The sequence below is a fragment of the Pholcus phalangioides genome, unplaced genomic scaffold (assembly GCF_987345545.1).
Source record: "Pholcus phalangioides strain wild (caught in Gottingen) unplaced genomic scaffold, Ppha-v1.0 ptg000011l_1, whole genome shotgun sequence".
Classification (NCBI taxonomy): Eukaryota; Metazoa; Arthropoda; class Arachnida; order Araneae; family Pholcidae; genus Pholcus; species Pholcus phalangioides.
The window spans coordinates 31,551,740-31,571,763 of NW_028301604.1; the positions used below are offsets into that span (position 1 = coordinate 31,551,740).

The window sequence follows — 20,024 nt, forward strand, 5'->3', positions numbered from 1 at the left end:
CATCCTAACCAGGGCCAGTCCTAGAAATTCTGCTGCCTGAGGCAAATAGTATCTTGTCGCCCTTAAGATACGACTATCTGAAAAGAGTTACCTTTCTTTACCTCTATTACCTTGATACAGTGATTCCCAAATTGTTGGCCATGAGGGGGAAGTAATGTTGATGCTTTAAGATGATGCAAGAGAATTTCCTAAACAAAAACGTCCTGATGAGAGTAAAAATGTATCAAATCAATATAACTCTTCCTTGAAGCGAAGTGTGGTTCCATAGTGGATGCACCTGTTTAAATTTTTTCCTGTGGGTTTTGTAAAAATGTCTACCCTTCAAGGGATTAATTGAGCTATTTAGCACATATATATCATATAACACACTGAAATTCCACATAGAATTTGATAAATATGACTTGATGGAATAAGATTTTTCTTCAAATATCAGATGTGTTTTTGTATATTTTTATAAGGAAAAATGAAAATTAATAAATTAATATATTTATTCTGAATCCAAAGAGAAAATTTATTTATTGAAAATACAAGAATCACTCTCCTCATATCTTAGTTTTTGAAATCATGTTTCTCCACGTTATGTTGCTTACATGTTGATATGTTGCATAACATAACGACAAGTTTTTCCTACCTCTTTATTAATACGTCGCTGCAAAATTTTTTAGCGAAGCGACATCCCTGAGTTCATACCTTTGTGACCAGAGGTTTACGCAGGAGAGAACATGGGGGGGGGGGGGAGAGCAGTGCCCTCTCCAAGACAAAAAATTTGAAATATTTTCAAATATTAAAAAAAAATTAAAATATTGAAAGGAAATACCTTTATACTGTTATTTTTAACAATTTTTGTTTAAATCAAAACTCTTTTAGAAGAAATTAGTAGCTGAAAATATTTTGAGAAAAATCCCTTGTGCTTCCTGAACCCACTAAAGGTTGATGTTGCATATGCCAATACTCGTGATCAGCGTGCATGGCATTGTAATGTGGTAGGTCTTCTCATGGTGCATCTTCTAACACCAGTCATTGCAGCGCTTGATCATTTTTTGATGCAGCATAATCTGGATGAACCAACAAAAAACAAACTTCAATCCAATCTGAAGGTACAAATGCACCCTCGAATGACTGATAGCCCATATCGCAGTAAATCTGTCTGTGATATATGCTATCACTCATTCATATTATGCATTATGTTCAATGTCATGTTTTTGGTGGAGTGCTATCAAGCATTCTCTAAGAACACCCTCTACTGCCTTTGCTACTGCGATTTGACCCCACATCTTATGACCAAAAGTGCTTGTTTAGGTGTTTCCTATCTCGTAAAGTTTTTCTCGTGAATTTAGAATCACCCTGTATTACACGAGAGAAACATCAATGAACTAGAACCCCTTCTGTCACCTATCAAATAAAACTGTTAAAATTCTTTAGTTAAAATCAGCGACCGGATTTTGATTAATGTACCACATGAAAAAAAAAAGCTTTATGATATTAACTAATATTTTATAGGCAATAATATTAGTTAAATTGTTAGGTTTGTATATGTTGTATCTGACAGTAGTCAAGACCGTCCAGTTTATGTGTTTAAGTTCTGTGTCAATGACGTCACATTGCCGGTTGCAGCCTTATGTCTTTGTCAATATTCTATACATTATTTATTAATCCAGTTAGTTCTTATGTTTTCATAAATGAATAGTATATAACAACATCATATATCTTCAATCAGTCTCATCACTCAGACAAAATAATTGGCGATGAGATAAAGAAACTTCAATTCCAGTAAGCTGCTTTCTCTTTGTTATCGAACAAAGATGGATCCTAAACAATTCTACAAATTTTTGTAGGCGTTTCAAACTCAACAATGTGAATTGTTTGGAACATTTTTATCGACCCAGATGCAGTTAAAGCAATTGGTCATTATTCAAACATTTGGTAATTTCGATCCAAAGAAAGAATCTTTCATAATGTATATTCAACGCTTCAAAAATTTTCTTGATGTGAAAAACGTGTCATCCAACAAAGAATTGTATGCTCAAATATTTTTGAACTACGTGGGTGTCTCTAATTATAATACTTTAGTATCATTAATTTCGCCACGCCTACTGAGCGAGCTCCCATATGACAAACTGATCAAAACATTTGTAGTCCATCTGTGTCCAAAGAATAATAGTAGTGGCACAACAATTTTTGTCTACCTACGAGATGGAAAATCAAACAATTGTGAATTATGTAGCAACTCTGTGATGGGATATTATCAACTCTGATTTCATGTCACCTTACCCCAATGCAAAATGTCTATAGCGGATATATTCCTACGGGTGCAGTTTGTCTGTGGAGTTCGGAACAACTCTATACGTGAGCAACATTTACAGCCCAAAATTCTTGAATTCTATGACATCTTGAAGAGAGCAATAGCTCTTGAAGTATCAAAAATTAACTGACTCAAACTTTCAAAGAAATCAACAAGTGCAACTTTTGATGAAATCAACAAAGTTGTGAGAAATTCAGACCAGCAAAACGTGACTCAAGTAACTCGCAAAACACAGCTGTATCCTATCCAAGAAGCAAGAACCACCAGCGTTCCAAATCCAGTTCCAGAATAGACTTTGTAAAATTGGGTATATAAAATTTTTGTATTCATTATGGTCGCGATAATCACATTACAAATGATTGCAAAATGAATCCAAAATCTCTCAAGTGCAGTGCTTGAAAGAAAATGGGACACCTCAGAAAAGTATGCATTAAGACACTGCTAGATGAACAGAGCAAAAATCCACCAGAATTCGAATCAACCAATCATGTGTCCAATGGTGTAGATTTTCGTAGTTATGGTGTGCAACAAATTATCAACATATTTCAACACCATGAACAACCAAAAGATAGACAAATATATCTCATCATGATCAACATTGAAGATCGAGAAGTAAGATTCGAAGTCGACTCAGGTGCAGGATTTATATTTATTCCATGCGATGAGTTCCATAAGCTGAACATTCGAGCACAACTTCAAAACTCAACTGTCGCTTTTCGATCATACACTGGTAATGTGTTCCTGTCAGATAGAAAAGTTGATGTGAATGTGGAGTACCAAGGGAAAACATCCTGCGAGGAACTCTCAAAGTCTCATTGCAGCTACATAAAAATTGCAAACCAGTTTTTCACAAGGAACACAAAGTTCCTTATGCAAAAAAGTCAATCAAAAACTGGGCAAGCTTGAATCCCATGGAATCATATCGAAAGCTGCAACAAGTGATTGGGGATCATCGTTGTTGGTAATTCCTAAACCTAATGGAAATGTACGGCTCTGTTTATACTACAAGATTGGTGTCAATGAGCATCTTGTCAGTGCCAACTATCCAATTGGTCTGACAAGATGGTCAGCAGCATGTGAAGCAGCTTTTATCAAGCTGAAAATAGAAATGCCAAGTGACTGAACTGTAACTTCATATGATCCAAACTTACAAGCTGTCTTGAACGTGTGATGCTAGTCCTGTTGGTACCGCCGAAATCTTGGCACACATTATTTGGTCAAGAAAGACCCCTATTTTATTTGCCTCAAGATCTTTGATGAAAGCCGAACAAAAGTATTCACAGCTCGATCGTGAAGCACTAGTCATCGTGTTTGCAGTTAATCATTTCTTCAACTACCTGCTCAGAAAATGTTTCAAATTAGCAACTGACAATCATCCTCTAACAAGGATTTTTCATCCGAGTTCAAAGCTACCTCCTATGATGTGTGGTTGTTTACTTTGATATGCTAGTTTTTAGTTTTCTTTCAGTATTCGATTATGAAATTATGTTCAAGAAAGGTATCAAAAACACTGATACCAATTGTCTTTCCAGGCCTCCAGTTGGGCAGAAAGAGACGTCTAGTGACATGGATATCAACAACAAAATCAATCAAGTGTGCGTAGCGTCAATTAATGAAAATATAGATAGAATTATTGAATGCCGACTCAATCAAAAAAGCAACTGACTATGATGAAAATTTATCGAAATCAAACAGGAAATTCAACAAGATCCTGAACTTTCTTATGAATATACCCAATCCTATTCAAAGGACAGAGTAGTAATTCCAAAAATGCTACAGAAATCTGCTTTAAATGAACTGCATCGAACACACATTGGCATCACAAAAATATTGTTGAGTATAGTATTAGTAATAGTATAGTATTAGTAATAGTATAGTATTAGTAATAGTATAGTATTAGTAATAGTATAGTATTAGTAATAGTATAGTATTTTCACAAAAACTTTGTTGAAAATACATTTATTGGAAAGGAATCAACAAAAATATTGAACATTTATCCAGATCATGTGAACAGTGTGTACAGATCAAGACAAATCCTTCGAAGGTACAAGTCCATCCATGAGATGAACCAAAGGAAAATTGAGACAGTGTCCACATCGATTATGCTGGGCCTTTCCAGAACAATTTTTTCTTGATAATTATCAACGCAAAATTCAAACGGTCCGAGATCAAAATATGTCGAAATGCACCTTTTACATTCTCAACCCTTGAAATGTTATCTGACATTTTCGCTATGCACAGATATCCACACGCAATTATTTCAGACAATGCAACAATTTTTTATCAGTGACCAGTTAACATCTTATTGTGCTAAAAATGGAATCTTTCAGAAGCTTATTGCACCTGGTCATACTACTACTAATCAAAATGTACAGACATTGAAAAATCGATTGAAAACCATGTCCAATGAGCCAAATTCAATGCATGCGAAAGTGAGAGAAATAGTTTTTCGATAGAGCCACTCCATTGTCAAATGGTAAAACTCCTGCTGAAATGTATTCGCAATGCAACATCCATATTCAGCTCGATGCTCTTTGAACCATGCAACACATTAAGAACACTGAACACACAATCAAGTTTAGACAATTAAGCATGGGAGACAGAATACAAGCCTGATGTTATGCCAACAATCAAACTGCATGGAAACTTAGTATTGTCATTCAAAGATTTGGAAAGCTTCACTATCAAGTGAAGTTAGATGATGGCTATTCTTTCAAAAGACACATTGATCAACTGAAAAGAACAGAGGTTCTCAAAAAGTCAGTCTCCTTACCAACTACCAAATTTAATGATGAGGATTCTGACAAACAGATTCAACAACAACCCAGATGACAAGAGTTTTGTTATCCAGGAATGTATCAGCCACAACCTGATTACTCCCAGAATTCAGATGTTCAACCACAAGAAAAGAAAAAGCCAGGATGTACCAGGCTCAGACCAACCTGATACCCAGCTTCGAAGGTCAACACAGCAATGCAGATCTCCATCATACCTGCAGAATATGTCACAGATTAACTGTTCAATTAAGCATGGGAGAACTATTGTATCTGATAACAAAATGTAAAATCAGTAGCTAAGACCGTCCAGTTTATGTTTAAGTCCTGCGTCAATGACGGTCACATTGCCGGTCGCTGCCTTATGTCTTTGCCTATATTCTATACATTATTTATTAATCCTGTTAGTGCTTGTTATGTTTTCATTAATAAATAGTATATAATAACATCACGTCTTCAATCAGTCTCACAACTCAGATAAAATAGTCTCGAAATTTTAACAGTCATTATCTGTGTGTGGTAAAAAAACATTAGTAAAACTTTCAAAGTGTAGCCATCCTTAGCTTTCATATTGTTTTTGATTAAAATTACAGAAAGCCTAAGACATGAACACTTTGCTTTGCAAGTTTTACTAATATTCTTTTACCGCACACAAATAACAACTGTTAAAATTTTGAGGCAAACTCAATAATTTAACTTATTTATTGCTATAAAATATTCACCAATATATATCATATTGCTTTTTTTCATGTGACACATTAATCAAAATTCGGTCGCTAATTTTAATCAATGAATTGTAACAGTTTTATTTGATAGGTGGCAGAAGGGGTTCTAGAAGGGGTGGCAGAAGAAGTTCATGTTCATTGCTGTTTCTCACATGTAATATAATACTGTACTGTATAAATGTTTTCAACATTTTCTCGAAGGCATATTTTTGCTGATGAAATTTTATTTTTACCAGTTTTATGGACAAAAGTGCCAAAGGCCGGGATTACACTATAAAAGTTTAAGAATAGTTCTTTTATAAGACTTGAAAATGTAACCAATAAGATCATCAGTTGCATTTGCTCGAATGTAACCAATATGCTTATTGGTTGGATTTTTCAAGTTTTATAAAAGAGCATTTATCAAACTTTTAAAGTGTGATACCAGCCTAAGAAAGGCACCATTTTTTCATGGTGAATAAGTTTACAAAAATATGGATGTTTAGAATCTGAATATGCTTCCATGTACACAGAGTTTTTTTGCTGTGCAGAAAAAATATTCCCCATATTGTATAAGGAAACATGTCATTTTATCATTCCGAAGAGATATCAAATTTCTGTGAGCAAAGGAAACAGGTCTATGCAAGTGAAATAAAAGACAAGGTGTCCCCTATCTGGAAAAAAATTAAAGGGCACATTTCATGTCAGAACAACATTTTTCCTTTTTACTGCGAGTATCTCGGTGCTCATCATCTCCCCCAGACTAAGATCTTTGGTGGGGCCTCTTCTAAAGAATTTATAGTGTAAAAAAAAGGTATGTTTGTCTCTGGCCTCATGCTAGAGCCCTGCCAGCCCTACCCTATCAGGGGTCATAGTGCTCACTTAAACCATTGAGAATAGATGTTTGATTTTATACTAACGAGATCAGTGGCATCAGAGCAGGGGGTGCAGTGGGTACTCAAGCGCCCACAGTATTTTGTAGCACCAGTCTGAGCACTGACAGGGCTCCAACCTCGTGAATTCCAACCATGAGTTCAACTGGGCATGGCACGGAGACCCATGACCCCACATCTCGCAGTAGGGCCCTAGGTTGAGATCTTCGGTGGGCCCCTTTTATCAGATTCTTTACGGGCCACCTCTAGTATATGAATTTGTAGTGTGAAAAACAAAAGTAGAACCACATCTGACGAGAATTATTTCCGGTCACCGGGAGGAGCCCTGCCAGACCCACTCCCTTTGTGGGGGCCATGCAGGGATCTCAGTTAAATAGGAGCTTCCACGATAAGATCCAGCACAATGATTTATGATAATAAATATGTAAATTAAAAGGTGCTGCCTAGACCCTCTTTCATTTTGCCCTCAGGCTATGTTGTTGTTAGGACGGCTGTAAGGACACTTTTTTGGATTAAATATTCAAAAATTTGTTTCGATTATGTAGAACAGCTTCATTATCTCATCCAGGGTTCTACAAGAAACTAAGTTATGGAAAATCCTGATATAGAGAACGGATATAGGTATACAGGAATGGGCAGTCAGAACATTCCAGAGCCAGACAGCAGCACACTAGAGATTCTTCTATTATGGTGTTGGTTGAAAGAGGCATTTGTCCGGAGATGAACAAGGGATCCAAACTTGTACTGGGAGGATTCGGCTAAAGAAAGGAAACTCGATTGGAAAAATGTTGATAAAGAGCGAAAAGATCCTTAACAAAAGAGTAGGAACAAAATTTTTTTCAGGAACCAGCTTCTTTAGAGATAGGTGACACTTTTTGGCAGTGCAAGAAAGGAGGCGTGTTGAGACGAATTAAGCATTGAATAGCATTTCAACACTGAAAAGTATTATATATTTACCCCTGCGCTTATTTATCCACTCGCACTTTCTCTTTAAAATTTTGATGTGTAAAAATTTTCGACAGTGAAATACCATAATAATAAATCTGTCATAAAAATGTCCGCATCAACATACCGCCCCGGTAATCATGCCCTACTAGGCGGCTGCCTCATTGCCTCGCATCTACCCTGATCCTAAACAAATGGTGACCTGGTCCATATTCCAAGGAATTTCTAACTGAAAATTATTTGGACAGGGATCACCGGCCACTTCATGAACCAGCCAATTTCTGGCTTTTACTACTGTACAGTAGAACCTTGATTAACTGGGGGTAATGTTGAAAATATGTAAAAAAATAATTCAATATTAAGCCTGGTGGTGATATACAGATGTGCTGCTTCCTATGAAAAAAAAAAACTAAAATGTTTGTGAGGTAATGTAACTGTTGTATTTCTAAGCGTTTCCTTCTCCTACTAGGCGGTACTACACCCCTAGGTTCTAGGGGTCTGGATGTGGTGCGATTAGTTTTGGTTTCACACCCAGTTTTTGTTGTTGTTGCTTGGGACACGAACCAAGAGTGGTCACTCTTTTTTCTTTCTTCAGTTTTCATTTCTGCAACTGTTTTGAAGAGCAGCAAAGATGCTTTATATTTTTGTGAACGTTTGTTTATTATTTAGTGTCAAAGCATATTAAACAAGATATTTCAAGGAAGTATGAGTTCTCTGGGTGAATCATTTACTCAACAGAGAGAACTTCAGCTGGAGAAAAATGTTTATTTTTCCTTTATGTTCTGAAGAAGCCCAACCAAGAAAATCTCAACAATCTCAAAAAATGATTTTTGTAAGTTTATTAGTAAATTAATATCTCGCCTCAGATGATGTCTGGCCTTACCGAGATAACTTTATGTGAGTTATCACATAAAAAGTGGCGAGCCAGCCAGGATACGAATTATTGAAATTAATATTAATTATTAGGGAAAATAAATATTTCATGACATCAAGTAATTAATTAAAATAATTTTGGCATAACTTTTATATTAGAACTTTTTAGAAATTATGTCAATAATTTTTGTTCAGTAATTTGCTATTTAATTTTTTTGATAATGAAAAACTTGTTAAAAGAAGAGCTCCCATTTGAGCATCTTTTACTAGAACTGCAAATCTAATTGTAGATGAATTAGATAAAGATTCTATAGATTTTTGGTTTACTAACAGATAAATTCACCAAATTGAGAAATTTAAAAGCCAAATTGTATGAACTTGATAATTTAGTAATGGATGTACTTCTGGACACAGAAAATGTTAAAGATGAGGAAATTTCTAATGAATCACAGGGTGCAGAAGAATATGCAGATAGGTTCATAACAATCGAATGATTATTTGGTGAAAAGACCGGGGTAGCTAACTCTGTTCAGAGTCGCAAGCATTCATTCTGAAAACCGAAAATTTAAGCTGCCCAAGATTGAGTTGAAAAAATTTGATGGGCAATTGATCAATTTTCTTCTGTTTTTGGCACAATTTACGCAGATTCATAAGTCTGGAAAGGTATCTGCTACAAACAAATTTCATTATTTGTATCAAGCAATGCAGCCGGAACAAAAGCAAGAGAGTTTATGGATGTGTACCCGGTAATGGAAGAAAACTACCCAAAAGCTATAGATGCATTTGGAACAGCGCTTCGGGAAAAAAGAACTATTAGTTGAAGTGTATGTTCAAGAATTATTGAAATTAATCATTAGTAATGTGGGTAATACTGTGAAAACATCTCTGAGCAAATTAGTAGATAAGATTGAAGCCCATTTAAGAAAATTAGAATCCATGGAAAAGCATGGGAGAACAAACGGGGCCTAGTTGTATCCCCTAGTTAAAAGTTGTTTGGGGGAAAACATTTTACAAGCATGGCAGATATATTTGATTCCCCCCCCCCCCTTTGGTCATTAATAGCATTCACAAAGCCTCCCGGTCCTCCCCCACTAACGTTGACCCCTCCGAACGAGAACACGCTCAAGACTTTCGGGGTTAATGGTTTTTCTTCACTGTGAAGTCGAAAATGAAGAAAGGCTGACACTAGCTAGGCAAGGTTTTCACACATGTAAGGAACCCCTTAAGGATAAACAAAAGCTAAAGAAGTCATCATCACCCCCTTCCTACTGCTATAGACTATAGAATTGCATACAGAGATCAAACCCAGCTGCATTTTTTGCAGTTGCTCTCATGAAAGTAGGAACTGCCATATAGCCATGTTAAATGTGCCATTAAATGACAATCACTAAACTTAAAGAAAAAAGATGCTGCCTGAGAGATGCTTAAAAAAGGGGCATCTGGCGAGGTTCTGTAGGAGTTTCATCCGCTGTCACGTATGCAGCAAACAGCCCTATTTATTGCTCTGCCCTGCTATTCCTTCTCGAAGAGATGATGAGTCCAAGGACTCGGAAAAGGAGGAAACTGTACATAACGGAGTGATAAAAAAGCGCTGCAGTGATTATGTGTCATTATTGACGGTGAAGATAAATATCAGGGGTAAGTCCAAAAAGAAGGTTCGAACCCTTTTAGATTGTGGATCACAGAAATCTTAGATTAAACAGTTAACTGCTAAAGAAATAGGTTTGACTCCAATCAGAACAGATAGAATTTCCCATTCATTTTTTGGAGGGTCTGTGATTGATGCCAAGCCCCATGATAAATATTGTATTAAGGGAGGGGTGGTTGGCAGGTATGCTAAAGCCGAATTTGAATTTCAATTTTTGAGTTAAAAAGTCATTTGTGGAAATATTTCTCGAGTTTTTCTAGATGATAGACTTTTGAAGGAACTCAAAATGAATAAGATATCGCTCACAGATGTGGGTCCAGCGTTTAAGCCACAGTCGCATTTTGTGCAAAATGCAAAAAAATAGTAGCCACTTTTACAAAAATGCGTACAGGAGTTATATTAGCATTGTAGCATTCTGCTAAAGCTTTTCCCCCCATTTTTGCTTTTTTGCAAAAGGAATTTCTTATCCAGCTTAAACCCTGTGTGAGTCCAGATTATCCCGAGATAGAAGTACTTATTAGTGCAGGCATTTATGGGAGAATTTTAACTGGGCAGTTAAGACAATTACAAGGGGGTTGGACAGCTATTGAAACTAAATTGGGGTGGGCTGTTTATGGTGAGAGCGACAGAGAAGTGAATAGCAATGCCACATATCTCACAAATCTAACTATTCATCCATTGAAAATTTCAGATTTGTGGAGTTTGGAAACAATTGGTATTGGTGAAAATAGGAGTCATCTAACTAAAGCAGAGGAGGAAGAGCATGCTAAAGAACAATATCATCATTTTGGATCATTTAATAGGAAACAAGATGGTAGATACAGTGTAGGACTACCATGGTTGGACGGATGTCAAGATATTCCTTCCAATCAGCATATAGCTGAGAAAAGGTTGTATACTGTCACTCACAAGTTGAAAAGAACCTCTAGTTATGATTATGGAAGAGTGTTCAATGAATGGGAACTGGTAGGGGTAATAGTAAAAGTACCTGAAAATGAGTTAGATAGGAAATGTCACTATTTGCCCCCTCATCCTGTCATAAAACCAGATAGTTTGACCACCAAAATTCAACCTGTATTTGATGCATCTTGTAAAAGCAGAAGGAATTCATCACTCAATGACTGCTTGGTCAAACGACCAAATCTCATTAAGCAAATTCCTCCCATAATTTTGAGATTTCGGGAAAAGGCGATAGGGGGGTGATATCTGACATTCAACGTGCTTTTTTACAAATTGAACTGAATAAGGAAGACAGATTTTTTGAGATTTTTATTGTGGGATGCAGAGAATAAAATACAAGTGTTCAGGTACAATCAAGTTGTATTTGGGGTAACAAGTAGTGTGTTTCTGTTGGGTACGGTTATACTACACCATTTATTTCAGGCACCTGTAGGCAGGAAGTATCTTGCTAGGAAGCTTGTAAAATCTTTTTATGCAGATAACTGCATTACTTCCATTGATAATTGAAAGAATTCATCACGATATCAACAGCAATATTAGCGGAAACAAAAATGAATTTGAGAATGTAGGTGTTTGGCCCTGTCGAGGAAGTGGAAATTATAGAGAGAAATATATGGGCTCTGATTCAAAATGACTGTTTTCCAACCAGTTGTGAAACATACAAAAAATTGTTGCTGGTGAAGGATCAAAGTGGACTGATGTGAGTGAAAACTAAAATCATTGAGAGAGATGACGATTTTTCATTCCACTATCTATTCTGCTTCCATCTAAACATCACATAGTGGAGTGTGTAATCAGAGAATATCATGTAAAAAATAACTATGCTGGTGTTCAAATTCTAACTTCGAAACTCAGAGAACTAAATTGGATTGTTTCATTCAAACAGGATATAAGATGTGATTTCACGGTGTGTGATTTGTAAAAGATTCAACTCGAAAGCCTTGACTAGTCCACCGTGTCCCTGCCTTTAGACAGAGTAAGAGATGCTGCTATGTTCAAAATCACAGGATCACCGGAGTGGATTTGTGTGGTCCTCTATTCCTGAAGAACACAAAATGCTAGATCGTGCTCTATACTTGCACAATATATAGGGCTATTCATTTGGAAATAGTCACTTCCTTGAGCACAGAGGCTTTCATCCAGTCATCCCGAAGGTACATCGCAAGGAGAGGTGTCTCTGTGGTCTATTCGGACAATGGAACAAACTTTGCAGGAGCTAGTAATTCTCTGAAAAGCCTTGATTGGAATGTAGTGTCGACTGAACTTGCGCCCATATGATGGAAGTTCATTCCTCCTACAACCATTTAGTGGAGAGGATGGTGGGAGGGTCTTATTTGTTTTATCAAAGAGATCCTCCTGTAAGTCCTCAGACGTGTGTCCCTCAGCTATGAAGAGCTACTAACACTCATGTGTGATGTGGAAGTCACAGTCAACAGTAGACCTCTTATGTACGCCAGATGGACCTGAAGAAATGCTCTCTCTGACACCCGCAATGTTCCTCCAGCAGATAAGGGAAGCTGGTGTACCTGACATAAACATGAATGATGGCAAATCCGTGAGTGAGGATCAAACACTGTCAACATATAAGAGAACAGCTTAGGAGCCACTTCCACCGGGAATATCTGAGCCAACTCGTGCAATGTGCTGGTGAGCAGAGCAGCACATTAAATGTGGGAGACATTGTATCGGTGGTTGGTGCGGAGAACCAGAAACGAATCCACTGGCCTCTGGGCAAAGTGATAAAAATACTTCAGTGTAGAGATGGACATCCTGATGTTGTTCAAAGTCGAACAAAATCGTGCTCTCTTGGGCAGCCAATACAGAAACTGTTCCCATTGGAAATTTGTTTTAATGATGACCTACGTCCCCAAAAAACCTGAGAAAAGGTCTCATTATGGCCGACTAATAAAAACAAGAATGAAACTCTAAATGAATTTCTGGACAGCGGTTTTTTTTTCATATGTTCATTTTGATAATTTTTTTATTGTTTTATGTTTATTATACATATTTGTTACAATTTACAGGATTAGTGCAGATTTTGAATTTATGTAATTTTTTTATTGAATCAAATTTTTTTTCTCCTTTTGGATTGTGTAATTTTTTCTATAAGAATTATGCTGATATAAATTTTATAATCGCGAATTTTTTTTGTTCAAAAATTTAGGTGAGAGGATGTTGTATTTCTGAGTGTTTCCTTCTCCTACTAGATGGCACCACACCTTCTAGGTGTCTGGATGTGGTGCGATTAGTTTTGGTTTCACACCATTTTTTGTTGCTTGGGGACATGAAACAAGCCAAGCAGTCACCCTTTTTTTCTTTCTCTAGTTTTTGGTTTTTGTTGCTGCAACTGTTTTTAAAAGCAGCAAAGATGCTTTATATTTTTGTGAAGGTATATGTTACTATTTAGGTCAAAGCATATTAAATAAGATATTTCAAGGAAGTATGAGTCTCTAAGTGAATCATTTACTCAACAGAGAGACAACTTGAGCTGGAGAAAAATGTAAATCCCTTTACTTTTCCTTTTTGTTCTGAAGCACAACCCAGAAAATCATAAAAAATGTTTTTTGTAAGTTTATTAGTAAATCAATATCTCCCCCAGACAGCGCCTGGCTTTACTGAGATAGCTTTATGTGGGTTATCACAGTAACTACTAGTACACTGGTCTTTGTCTTTTAGGAGCAGCTGGTGTCATTTTGGATAAGACCACCTGCTCTTAGTATGACAACGAAGTCACTACTGTTGCAGCTTCTTTGTGAAGGAAAAGAAAGCCAGTGAGATAATACACCTACACTACCACCAAATATGTGTGATACAATCCTCATTCATGAATTTGCTAAAGATAGAGCATCAGAATGAAGTTAAAAAATGCAGTAAGAATGACAAATTTCAATACTGCATATAATTTTCAGCAACTAAGATACAGGGCTCCCACTCAAAAAATTAGAAATAGTAGTAGGAAAAAGCAGGACTAAAAAGTAGGACAGGGGAGGGCAACCCCCTTAAGACAACATAATAATAACAAAAAAATTAATTTTTTTTTTTTTCATTTGAAAAATTAAATAATTTTTTTTTCATACCACTATTTCAATATGTTGTAAGATTGACTCAAGCCAGGGTTGGTAAAAAAGCCAATTTTTTTGAAAAACCAAAAACTGGGTTTTTTGTGCTTAACTCAATGGATTACTTAGTGTTTGAAAATTCTTTTGACGTTATTATTAATAATATAATATAAAGATGTTTTCTCCAGTTACTTTCAGTATACCTAATTAGGAAGCTATTTTGCAAAAACGGATAAAAATTACGTGAATATAATGTATTTAATGAAGTATAAATAATGCAGATTAATGAGCGATGATTTACGATATACAGGGTGATCTAATACACTAGTCTTTGTCCTTTAGGGACAGCTGGTGTCTTTATTGGATTATAGGACCACCTGCCCCAAGCATGATGGTGTCACTACTGTTGCTGTTTCTTTGTGAAAGGAAAAAGAAACCCTGTGAGATAATATACCACTACATTTAGATGTGTGATGCAATCCTTATTCATGAATTTGCTAAAGATAGAGCATCAGAATGTAGCCAAAGGTTAGAAAATATGGTAAGAATGAGAAATTTTGGCTTCTGTATATAACTTTAAATAACTAAGATACTTCATATGAAAAAATATATATTCAGGCCACTTTTATGAGACTTTGAAAAAAACCACTTATACCATCTTATGCCATTTAAAGATATACCATCAAAATGTACCCCAAGAATATAAAATGTGGTAAAAATAAAAAAAAAACAGACTCCTCTTTGATTCCAATAATGAATTATTGGAAATTATTACTAAACTATTTTTTTATTATAACTAGGGCTAGTCCGATTAATCCATTAATTGGGTCAATTAATAAATCAATTGTTAATTGCAGTTGAAAATTTTATTTGAGTTAATTGACTATTAATTAGATTGAAATTTTTTATAAAAATTCATACTTTATTTTTATTTGTCTGATAAAACCGCTTAGATGTCTTAAATTATATTTCTAGATATAAAATTTTAGATGAGTGACCATATTTAAAAATATTTGAATCAATAATTTTAGATATAGAGCATCAGAATGTAGCCAAAGGTTAGAAAATGTGGTAAGAGAATGAGACGTGTGATTTTGGATTCTGTATATAACTAAATAACTAAGATACTTCATATGAAAAAACAATATATACATTCAGGCCACTTTTTGAAAAAAAAAACCAGTTATACCATCTTATGCCATTTAAAGATATACCATCAAAATATACCCCAAGAATATAAAATGTTGTAAAAATGAAAAATTTTGGCTAATAATAAACCAATATATTTTTCAAGAAAAAAATATTTAGGCCACTTTGATTTTTTGAAAAAAAAAACCACTTGGTTAACCCTGACTCGAGCAAAAGCAAAACAACAGAAATGACGTAACAAAAGAATTTTTGGCCAAAACAGAGTACTAGCAACCACAGATAATTCTTTTCTGCCTCTCCTCACAATATAAATTTCATTCTTTTTTGAAATCTTCCACAGTCCAGACTGTCAGCTCCCTTCAAAAATGCACATACCAAATTATGAAGACATGTTCGTTTTTCAAGAATGATGCTCTCTCAACACCACTTCCAAAAGTATGAAAGCCAGTGTGAAATATGTAAGTTACTGGGTGCAATGTGAATAAGTCAAGATGAACTGGATGGTTTTATTGCGTTGTCCATCCTTTTTTAAAAGGGATTTTTAATATTTTACTGTTCAATGCCAGTATAATCGTTTTTGACAAATGAAGCACTTTTTATTTCCAGCTCTACGCTGAGTATCATAAATGTTGCATATGCCGCTGCATGCCCTAAAGATACAGAAGACAATTGAATGCTACAAACCTATAACAGGCCTATGTATCCAACTGCTTTGTTATGCAAACTGTTGTTTCAACTATACACAAAATTTGAACAATAATTTTGAATGATGAATGCTAGTTACTGTCCAAGACCATGAAGTAGTAAATACAAAATTATTTCTTCCATCCACACAGAAGTATTTAATGACTACTCTACTTGTTGAACCCTCAACCTAAGCAAATTAAAAATTAATAAATGAAATGGTCCACATACACCCCCCCCCCCCCACCACCAAATAACCTTAAAACAATATAATTTCTGCTTTGGCAGAATCATTAATTGTAATCTACTACATTTGCAATATATAGTAAAATATTGATGATTCCCTCCTCAATTCAAAATCAATTACAAGAAATTTTGTTAATAACATTTGGTAAATAAGTAGGAAAAGTAGGACAAAACTGAGAAAGGACAATTTACTGAAAAGTAAGAAAAAGACAAGTGGGAGTCCTGAAGATACTTAAAATGGAAGAAAATTTATATTCAGGCCACTTTTATAAGATTTTTTTGAAAAAAACCACTTGTATCATCTTACACCATTTAAAGATATACTATCAGCCCCAAAGCAGAATGTTTAGCACTGTTCTGCGACAAGCCCTCAGCTGACTGGAAATGTTCTGTGGTAAAAAATCCTGTACATGTAATAGTATTTTTTTGAACTTTTTCTTAAATTTCTTCCAAATTGTTCTGCAGTAGCACTAATTATTCTGCGATATACGTCACAGATTTTGGCACATTCTGCTTTGGGGACCATCAGAATGTACACCAAGAATAGAAAATGTGGTAAGAATGAAACATTTTGACTAATATGAACCAATATTTGATATTTTTGGGGCAAAAATTATATTTAGGCCACTTTTGTGTGATTTTTTGGAAAAAAAACCACTTGGTTCAGGGCCGTCATTTCAACTTTTTCCGGGGGGGGGGGGGGGCAAAGTACATGTACTCAATGTATATATATATATATATATACACACCATTTTTAGTGTATTTTCAAAAGCCGGGTGGGGGGGTTGCCCCCCCCCCCCCTAAATGACAGGCCTGACTTGGTTTAAACAAAACAACTGTGATAGAGAGTAAGAACATCAGAAGCTTAATAGATTCTGGTTGTCAAATTTCAGTGATTCATTCCGACTGAGTACCGAAAACAATGGTTAAAGGAGAAAAGGTCATTTTAATGAGTGCATTTGGGAAAAGAGCTAAAGCTTCACTTGTGATCCTAAGTCTTTCCCGGACAGTAGGATATCAAAAAAAAAACTTCTGTAAACCCATTGAAATTCTCGCTACAGTAACAGACAAATCCAAGAACAGTGCATTATTCCACCATACATATATGGATTAAAAATTGTCATATTTTGAGAAATGTTATTTTCATTTTGCATTCAATTTAATTATGCTTGAAATTGAAAAATTATGTATTGCACTAAATAATCTAGTGCTTCATTTTAGTATTTGATCTACTTTATGTATTGCACAAATAATAATACTTAGAAATGTGTTGATTATTGAATACTTATACACTACGTAAATTTTTCACGAGATTTCCATATGAATGCAAGAGAATTCAGAATTTGTGTTTAAATCCCTGTTTAAGTTTGCTTTAATGAGTGCTCACTATTTGGAGAAACACTGAAATTAGAAAGTTTAGTGTGATTCACCAACTTCAATTTATCAATCAACTACAGAAAATTTTAGGCACTAATAATGATTTTCTAGTCGCTCGCCATGGCAAGCTGGCTCCTGGGATTTGTCAAGCCCTGTAATAATCATATTGTTGATAGATTATATTATAAATTGATTATTTCATTAACTTTGGACTTTAAAATAAACAAAAATTCAAAATTAATGAAATAATGAATAAATATGATATTTTCAATCAGCAAAAATTTTCATCTGTTCTAGTTATTTCATAAATTAATTTCAAACTTTCATTTTTTTGTGTGAATGCAGTATTTTGCTATCATGCTCATGACGATAGAACTTCCACAGTAACCAATCTTTCTTTTCCTTCAAACCCTACACAATCCAGCTCCATAGATATGACCCCACAACTACCAACCCAACATAAATCCATCTACAAAACCAGTTTGAAGGAAAAGAAAGTTTTTAACTTCATGACGCAGATTTTTTCATGGAAAAAATTTGACCCCCTCTGCCTACAAAAATTTCACTTCAAAAGTAATATCACTGCTGAGATGAATTCATGGTAGAACTGTTCTGTAAGTATTGCATATGACATCTGAAATCACTATTGATTACATTTAACTGTACACACTGACCACCATCCTCTCACCCTACACATATTTCTGGATATGCAAATGTAAAAATTTTGGTTTTTGCATATACGGGAGATTCTACTGTAGGTATAAAGTAACGAATTAGAAAAACCTAGAATAACATTTAAAAATGGGAAAAAAAGTATGCACTGGAAAACCATGGTCCGACTTGGTGTTTAAAAAAAACATTTCTACTTTTATTCCGGAGGAAATTTAAAACCAGAGATTTCAGAAACAGGGCTCTCACTCAAAAAAATTAAAAAAGTAGGACTAAAAAGTATGACAGGGAAGAGTACCCTACTTATAGACAACATAATCATAGCACTATTTCAGTATCCTAAAACATTGACCTGAGACAAAGCAAAATGACAGAAATGACTTCGTAACCAAAACAATTTTTGACCAAAACAGTATAATAGCAACCACAGATAATTCTTCTGTCTCTCCTTCCACAGTCCAGTCTGTCAACTCTCTTCCTCAATGCATAGCAAATTATGAAGAGATGTAAGTCTTTAAAGAATGATGCTCTTTCGAGACCACTTGAAAAAGCAGTGTAAAATGTTTAAATTACAAGGTCCAACGTAAATGTGAACCAGATGTTTACTGCATTGTCCATCCCTTTTTAAAAAAAGGGATTCATTTACATTTTATTGTTCAATGCCAGCGTAACCATTGTTGACAAATGAAGCACTATTATTTCTAGCTCTTTGCTGAGCATTGTAAATATTGTTTACGCCTCTGCATGCCCAAAAAATACAGAAGACAATTGAATGCTATTGGGTAACATCAGAATCCCAAAGATGTTTTACATTTCTTTTGCACCTGCCCTATGTTGATCTCCCAACGTGATCACATTTTTGATACGTCTTACTTTTCCCTTTCCTATATTCAATCAGTTTCTTGAATACCCAGCCAGATCGGGTTTGCAATTTTATCAATTCTGTAAAAATATGCATTGGCAACTCACATGTAAATTATGCTTACTTTATTCTTTTAACTATAAATATTTGATATTCTTCACACCAATGTCTTTAACATGTATATATCTCAACTCACCCCACCCCCTTTTTCTGTTGTTTAATGTAATTTTGTGTTTGTTTGCCCACTGGCTTCGACCTAAAGCAGAAATAAATTATTATTTCTAGCTCTTTGCTGAGCATTGTAAATATTGTTTATGCCTCTGCATGTCCAAAAAATACAGAAGGAAATTGAATGCTATTGGGTAGCATCAGAATCACCAAACCTACACTTGTGTGCAAAATTAAGATAATTAGCACATTATGTCGAATTTTTGAAAAACTAGTGGACAGATTTTAATGAAATTTGGTACGAATACAGTTATACAGGAGAGGGAAGTGACAAAGTCCATTTCGGAGCAGCAAAATTCAGGATTCTGAGCAGATATTTATAAATTGGGACAGCAAAATTAACTTACAAGAATATTTTCGTTAACTTTCACTTCTTTTCAAAATAAAACAATGCACTGTCTTTTGTTATCAAACATCTTTTTATCAGCTTGTTTTTGGTGTTTCAGGCTTTTGACACCTTGTTTGAAAGAACGGATGCTATAAAACTTTTCGCACCAGTCTATTTAAGATGATTTTTTCTTACTGAGGGCACTATTTGCTGTCTAGAACAGCAGCAGTTCAAATGGGCTAAAAATTTTCTATAAGTTTTCAATTTTTTTATACTCTGAAAGAAATTGTTGGGGCCGTTCAAGTATTACGTCAGCAAATTTT

At 35.1% G+C, this 20,024-nt stretch overlaps 2 protein-coding genes across 2 annotated transcripts in view; one reads left to right on the forward strand and one right to left on the reverse strand.

Moving 5' to 3' along the window:
* The window catches only part of LOC149080337 (uncharacterized), a 44,399-nt gene extending 28,419 nt beyond the window's left edge, over positions 1 to 15,980 (forward strand). Inside the window, exons 3-4 of the mRNA XM_089238720.1 lie at positions 13,264 to 13,400; positions 15,914 to 15,980. Of these exons, the coding sequence (XP_089094846.1) occupies positions 13,264 to 13,400; positions 15,914 to 15,980 (204 nt within the window). The remainder of the gene's footprint in view (positions 1 to 13,263; positions 13,401 to 15,913) is intronic.
* Positions 1 to 20,024, reverse strand: part of LOC149080338 (WD repeat-containing protein 20) — a 221,024-nt gene that overhangs the window by 15,293 nt on the left and 185,707 nt on the right. The window lies entirely within an intron of this gene.